At 34.8% G+C, this 7,687-nt stretch overlaps 1 protein-coding gene across 1 annotated transcript; it reads left to right on the top strand.

The window, feature by feature from the left end:
• Positions 1 to 3,596: 3,596 nt before the first annotated feature.
• LOC112856867 (olfactory receptor 14A16-like) lies at positions 3,597 to 4,544 on the top strand. The gene has a single exon (XM_025920168.2). The coding sequence runs from the start codon at positions 3,597 to 3,599 to the stop codon at positions 4,542 to 4,544; it is 948 nt and encodes a 315-aa protein (XP_025775953.2).
• Positions 4,545 to 7,687: the final 3,143 nt, after the last annotated feature.

The raw sequence follows: 7,687 nt of genomic DNA, 5'->3' as shown, positions 1-7,687 counted from the left end.
TCTATATACAGACTCCACACTTCCTGTTTCCTTTTTTGGAGGAATCAAGATATTATGCCTTCTCTTCCACCTGCCAAGTGAGATAAGTGCTGGAAACCTCTTATTTGTTTTCCCTATTGTAATGCTGAATGTTTAAGTTTATGTACCCATTCTAATCCCACAGATTTGGGTCACCTTTATATACATGTTCACTCACTGTCTGCAAACTCATTATTGTTTTTTTGTTTCCCTCTGATAAATGCACCGGGACTTGGCCATAAGGCAGGATGTGTGTGTGTGTGAATGAAGCATGCAGAGCATGGAGGGTACCCATGAACCACCTGGAAGATCTGCATGTGTAATGTAACAAATGGCTCCTGTGTGTGCTTCATGATGGAGTCTTTGAAATGGCTAATAGGATCCATCTACTTTTGAGGCATTCTGGCCTTTCTCACTGTTTCAGGCATGTCCCCACCTCTCACTTTGGAAATCACCTCAGTATTGTGCATGGTCTCTTTGGCAGTTTCCCACATAATGTAGACATAGGAGTGCTTATTCACATGCTCTTACTTCCCTCTTTGGAAGACATTTTAAAGCAAGAGGATCTCTCTTGACATGGATCTGTGCTGCCATAGGAAAATGGTGACATGGGTAGAGTGAAATATTCCCTTTCCCTCTTCAATGCATTCAGTCATGGACACTTTGCTATAATGGTTTGCTTGACCTTTGGTACTGGATTCCTGGGCTCAAGCAAAGACATTCTTATCCAGAGGTAATTGTCAAACCTGGTGCTTTTTGGGGGTAAAATGTTATAAAACTCTGATTCCATGATTTGGTAACATCAGTCAAATTGTATAAGACTTGAAAATAAATTGTATATAGTAGCCAAGAGTTAAGTGGGAAAAAATGACATTTTACTTACCTTTTAAAAAATGTTTATTTATTTAATTTGAGGGCTTAACAGGTAGAAAGGGAGAGAGAGACTCTCAAGCAGGCTACGCACTGTCAGCACTTAGCCTGGCAAGGGGCTTGATTTCATGAACCGGGAGTGCCAAAATCAAGTCAGACACTTACCCAGCTGAACCACCCAGGCTCCCTGATATTTACTTAATTACTGTACATACATTGGTAAATTTGGAATTGGGAATAATTTTGACTTTTATGAAGAATTATGAGTTTAATTATGCAATTAATCAATTTTTCTATGTGCTTCTGAAAAATGTTTTAAAAAGTCAGTAAAAAAACCTAGTAAGATCTTACTTATATCAATGTATATGCCTTTTGCATTTGTATATTCCAAATACACAGGAAACTGCAAAAAATGAGTACAGGTAACATACCTGATATTTCCCCCCAAGGAAATAAAATACAGCAGAGATTTTAAAAAAAAGGGAATTTAAGTTTCTCCATCATCTTATATCTTACATATTTTATATGGTGTAAGGAATGATGTCCTGCTTATGACAAATATTTTTAAAAATCAAAAAATTAGCAAAATAAAAAGAAAGAGTCAATCACTTTTGTTCAAATATGAGTTTATAGGGGCACCTGAGTGACTCAGTGAGTTAAGCGTCCGACTTGGCTCAGGTCATGATCTCATGGTTCACGAGCTTGAGCCCCAAGTTGGGCTCTGTGCTGACAGTTCGAGCCTGGAGCCTGCTTGGGATTCGGAGTCTGCCTTTCCCTGTGCCCCTCCCCTTCTCCCATTCTCTCTCTCTCTCTCTCTCTCTTTCACTCTCTCTCTCTCTCTGTCTCAAAAATAAACATTAAAATTTTTTAAAAATATTAGTTTATGAACTGAAATCAATCTGTTACCTGACAAAGTAAAGTTTCACAAAGATCTATTAACAGTATTCTTGTTACTAATTAGAAGGTTTCATGGTATGCAGCCTTACTGGGGGAAAAAAATCTCAATGTGGACCTAATTGCTTGCACTTCCAACTTCATATTGTATGTGATGACAACATGAGACAATCAGAGCATATGGTTAATGCAGTTAATTAGCTCTCATTCTAGTTAGTCAATTGTAAATACACACAAAAATCTAAGACCCATATAAGTGCCCACTGAATCTGTGCTCCAGCAGAGAGGAGACTGTCATTCAGCAATGCACTGGAAACCAGAGCAATAGCAGCATTTAAACAGAAATTTTTACCTGTTGGACTAAAGATCCAGCTTTCAACTTTGATTCAGAAGTGAGAAAGTGTACTTTGTTAGCTTCATTTTTCTCTTTAAGGTCCACAGTGTCTTAAATAATTGACTCCTAAAATTAGGGAAACTGGATTTGTATTAGGTAAGTGAATTTCTTTCAAACCTCTATGCATTCATTATAAGCATCCCAATGTAATTCCAGCTCTGTTGATATGTCTAAGTAGGTAAGTTTATTTCACCGTTTACATTCCACTTTCCTTCATGAAAATAAGATAGTATTGTATTTTAATTTTGTTTATTAGCTGCCTAGTAGTCATGTGTCCTTATTGAAGGAAAATACATAATTCATAATATATAAATACTTTTTGGATTTGATTGACTTCAAATAAATCTTACATATTTTCTTCTTAAAGTCTTGGTATGAATGTAGTGATTTTATTGTGACCGTGATTACACTCAAAATGTATATTATTGTCACAGTCTCTATCATTGTCACAGAGAAATATACAAAGATAATATTCAGCTCTACCCATGTCTTCCCTCCTTATTTACCTATGCTGTAATAGGATAGAGATAAGTAGAGAAATAACCTCCCCATTATTCATACTGAGTCGTCAAAGCATAAGAGAGACTGTTAGTTATAGAGGACAATCTGAGCTTTCTTGGAGAGAAGGTAGGAGGAGGATGGGCTAGAAGGGAGATGGTCATAACAGAGGGCACTTGTTGTGATGAACATTGGGTGTTATATGTAAGTGGTGAATCACTAAATTGCACTCCTGAAACTAATACTACACTGTATGTTAACTAACTAGATCTTAAATACAAACTTGAAGCATAAATAAACCAGAAATGTACCAAGAACACAGTTCACAATGAACTAAAGCAAATTTCCAAGAATGGGTAAATAAATTACCCATTTAATTCCAAATTTTCCTGCTACTTTTAACCTATTCCATCAAGGTAAAAAAAAAAAAAAATCCCTCATCTATGGATGTCTGAGGTAATATTTTCTATTTTGTGCATAAATTTTAGGATATCACATGAAAAAAAATTCCTCATCTGACTAAATGACTGTCTTAATATAATACTTTCTCAGGGGCGCCTGGGTGGCGCAGTCGGTTAAGCGTCCGACTTCAGCCAGGTCACGATCTCGCGGTCCGTGAGTTCGAGCCCCGCGTCGGGCTCTGGGCTGATGGCTCAGAGCCTGGAGCCTGTTTCCAGTTCTGTGTCTCCCTCTCTCTCTGCCCCTCCCCCGTTCATGCTCTATCTCTCTCTGTCCCAAAAATAAATAAATGTTGAAAAACAATATATAATACTTTCTCTATTCATTGAAGAAATTATAGTCTGCAAGATTTGCTTTACCTCAGAATAACTTCACAATAAACTGAAAACAGAACCAACAAAAAGAGACAGATTCTGAAGATGACAAAATTTTTTTTCTTATGTTTCCAGATAAAAGAATCATCATGCCTGAGAAACTAACCAATGTGACCCTAGTAACACAATTTTTGCTCCTGGGACTTCCCGATAATGGGGTGCTTCAGAGACTGTATGCCACATTCTTCTTGCTGATATACCTGGAAGCACTGATGGGCAACTTGCTCATTATCACAATCACTACCATTGACCAGCATTTCCAAACCCCTATGTATTTCTTCCTGAAAAATCTGTCCTTGATTGATATCTGTTATATTTCTGTCACTGTCCCCAAATCCATCATGAACTCTCTGAACAACAGTCATTCCATCTCCTTTGTGGGATGTGCCTCACAGGTTTTTCTTGTTGTTTTCTTTGCTGGCACAGAGTTTGCCCTCCTTCTAGTGATGTCCTATGACCGTTATGCTGCCATCTGCTGTCCCCTGCGCTATGAGGCCATCATGAGTAGAGGTACCTGTGTGCAGATGGTGACAGCATCATGGTTTAGTGGGTGTGTCTATGGATCCATTCATGCTGCAGGTACATTCTCTGTCCATTTCTGTGGGCCAAACGTGGTGCATCAATTTTTCTGTGATATTCCAGCATTGCTTACTCTTGCTTGTTCTGGGGAGCAAAGTCTAGAATATATGTTTATTATTGTTAGTTGTTGTTTTGCTTTCGTATGTTTTATTTTAATGGTTGCTTCCTATGTTTATATTATTTCCACAGTTCTAAGAATTCCTTCTTCACAAGGCAGGTTTAAAACCTTCTCCACCTGCATGCCCCATCTAACTGTGGTAGTCTTGTTCCTCTTTTCTGGATGTATTGCATATTTAGGTTCAACCTCAAAATCCCCATCATCACTGAACCTCTTTATGTCTGTGTTATATTCTCTGTTACCTCCCAGCCTGAATCCTGTAATTTACAGCCTGAGAAACAGGGACATGAAAGTGGCACTTGGAAAATTTTTGGGTGAGAAAATGATACCAAATATATAAATATGCAAAATGTCAATGTCTCTGATACCTACTAACTTCAAATTATTACCTACCTTCAAATTGTTATCAATAATAGTGATCTGGTAGCATCAAACTATTGGTTTGTACATGTAATTCAATAATTACAAATAAAAATATTTTCCAATACAAATTCAAATAATTTCAAAATATCTGGTTAATACAAATTGTTGTAAAGTTATTAGATATCCATTGTATCATTGGTACTGCTCCACAGGATGCTGCATTTACATGGTTACATGGGTCTGAATGTTGGTGGAGTGTCTTAGCAATTTCTAACTCAGGGGAAATGTTTCAATCTCTGTGTTCACATCAATAGGCCCCTGGTATAACGTAATATTGTTTTTCATTTCAAATTTAACCCAAACAGCCCTGGGTTAATTCTCACTTGGGAATATTTTATGATAATTTCAAATTTTACACAATTTAGTATAGTCACAGATTGCAATTTTTTTCTAACTTACTCTTGCAGTAGTTATGGAAAACCAGTAATACCAAATTTGTTATATTTTTCCTTTCTTTGTATTGGCAAGAATAATATTACAAGCTCATTTTAACTGATTTATTAAATTAGTCTCACAATATTAGACTTGCAAATATTACAATTATAACAGGCTTTGAAAAATTTTGTAAGTATAGTATAATGTTAGCTGGTGTCAGTGAGAGTCACATAATGACATTTTTTAAAGTACTAAAATTGGTTTGTAAAGGAGACAATACTCATTATGCAATCCAAACAGAAAAAAATAGTATGTTAATCTCACATATCCAGTAACAGGATAATTAAAAAAGACAACACGTTTTATTCCTACACTTATTCTTTATACATTTATTTTTGAACTTTTTATGTTTCACATAAATTTATGTAGAAATTTATATTTGTATAGCAAGAAATTGAAAGTAAAGTTTAATTTACTTTCTAAATTTTAGTATGTTTGTTTTCACTTATTTCTTAGTTTAATTATTTCTTTTTATGCTTGTTTTTTAACATTAAATTTCTTATTATTTTTTTAACATTTATTTATTGTTGAGAGACAGAGACAGATAATGAACAAGGGAGGGGCAGAGAGAGAGGGAGACAGAATCTGAAGCAGGCTCCAGGCTCTAAGCTATCAGCACAGAGCCTGTGGGGCTCAAACCCACAAACCGATCATGACCTGAGTCGAAGTCGGATGCTTAACCGACTTAGCGACCCAGGCGCTCCTAATTTCTTATTATTTTAAATGTACTTCTGGTTAACTTATGTGTATGAATACCTTTGAATAAAAAAAACAATTTACTTTTAAACTATCTTAGCTTTTATTCCATTATCTCTCCCTTCATGTCTCCCTACTATCTTCACACTTTTGACCTTCTATATGTCTTCTTTCTGTCCATCTCATTTACCTCATATTTATTTTTCTTGTTTCTTAAAAATTTTCCCAGGGGCGCCTGGGTGGCGCAGTCGGTTAAGCGTCCGTCTTCAGCCAGGTCACTATCTCGCGGTCCGTGAGTTCGAGCCCCGCATCAGGCTCTGGGCTGATGGCTCAGAGCCTGGAGCCTGTTTCCGATTCTGTGTCTCCCTCTCTCTCTGCCCCTCCCCCGTTCATGCTCTGTCTCTCTCTGTCCCAAAAATAAAATAAAAACGTTGAAAAAAAAGAAAAAAAAATTAAAAAAAAAATTTTCCCAGATTTGTCATCAATTATAGCATAATTTCTTTATTGTTTGGTTGTTTTCTTCTCTGGCATCTCACTAGTTTTTACCCATAAGTTTCTTCCTTATGTTTCCTCTTTGTGATCATGTTGGAGGTGATGTGATGCTAGTTTGTTCTAGTCTTGGAACAGAGAACTTGATGATGAGGATGAGATTTCTGAGTATATCTAAGTTATACATGTGAATTTGCCAATTATTTCCTTTATTTCTGCATAAACATTCTGAAAGACAACTACTACTGACTTTTATACAAAAAAAATTGGAATCAATAAATGGTAAGAAATGAATCTTAAGTCAGTTAGCCAATAATTAACACTATAACCATCTAAACTTAACAAAGAAACTATTCTGTATTAGCTAAAGACATATTTTGATATTTTTCTCCAATAGTGGGTATTATTTTCCAATATTTCCCAGTGGTTTTTGCAAGTTTTTAAAAATATTTGTATATTACTGTAAATCAACATTTATCTGAACCCTGTAATAAACATATAGCTGCTAACATTTGTTGTCATCATTGTACAAAAGTGTTATTGTTTTTCACTGATATAAAATGGATAGAAAAAAATGTAGTTAATACATATTTTGAAAACACAAATACAATACAATACATATATTGGGAAACATTCAGACTGTTTTCCATAACGGGTGTTGGAATTTACATGCCTTTCAATAACATACATGGATCTACTATTCTCTACAGTCTCACCACACTTATTTTCAACTTTCATTTTGATAAAAGGCAAATAATGTGTATCATGTGACATATAGTGATTTCAGTTTCTATATCTTTGATTATTAGTGATATTCAGCACCTTTTTATATACTTGATGACCATTTATATGTCTTCCTCAGAGGAATGACTTTTATGTCTTTTGCCAGTTTTTAATGGATTTAAAAATTGTTTGCTGATGATTTTTATATACTTTTATTTATAAATCTATATTTCACATATGTTTATTTGCATTTACATATGTTTAATTAATTAAATGTAGGTATATATTTTAATATATATTTATATATATCCATATTTAGTTAAAACATTTTAATTATATGATTTTTAAATGTTTTTACATGTCAACACCTTATCCAAAATATGATTTACAAATAAATTCTCCCATGTCACAAACAACTAAAGGTTTTTAATTTGATGCAGTATCATTTGTTGATTTTTCCAATTGTTGCTTGTGCTTTTGGTCATAGCTGAAAAATCTTTGCCAAGACTGATATCAAAGAGCTTTTTTCCATATGTTTTTTCTAGTTACTCTTTCAAGTCAACTCATAATCCATTTGGGGTTAACTTTCATGTGTGGTGTAATACAACATCTAATTTCATTCTTTTTTTAAAAGTTTTATTGAAATCCCAGCTAGTTAACATACAGTGTAATATAAGTTTCAGGTGTACAATCAAGTGATTCAACACTTCCATACAA

This window comes from Puma concolor, chromosome A1 (genome assembly GCF_028749965.1).
Source record: "Puma concolor isolate L17-30 chromosome A1, mPumCon1.1.hap2, whole genome shotgun sequence".
Lineage (NCBI taxonomy): Eukaryota > Metazoa > Chordata > Mammalia > Carnivora > Felidae > Puma > Puma concolor.
This window is presented reverse-complemented; position numbering and strand designations above follow the sequence as displayed.

What these genes read in the sequence shown, in the direction of transcription:
- LOC112856867 (XM_025920168.2), top strand. Translation starts at nt 3,597, where the DNA reads ATGCCTGAGAAACTAACCAATGTGACCCTAGTAACACAATTTTTGCTC.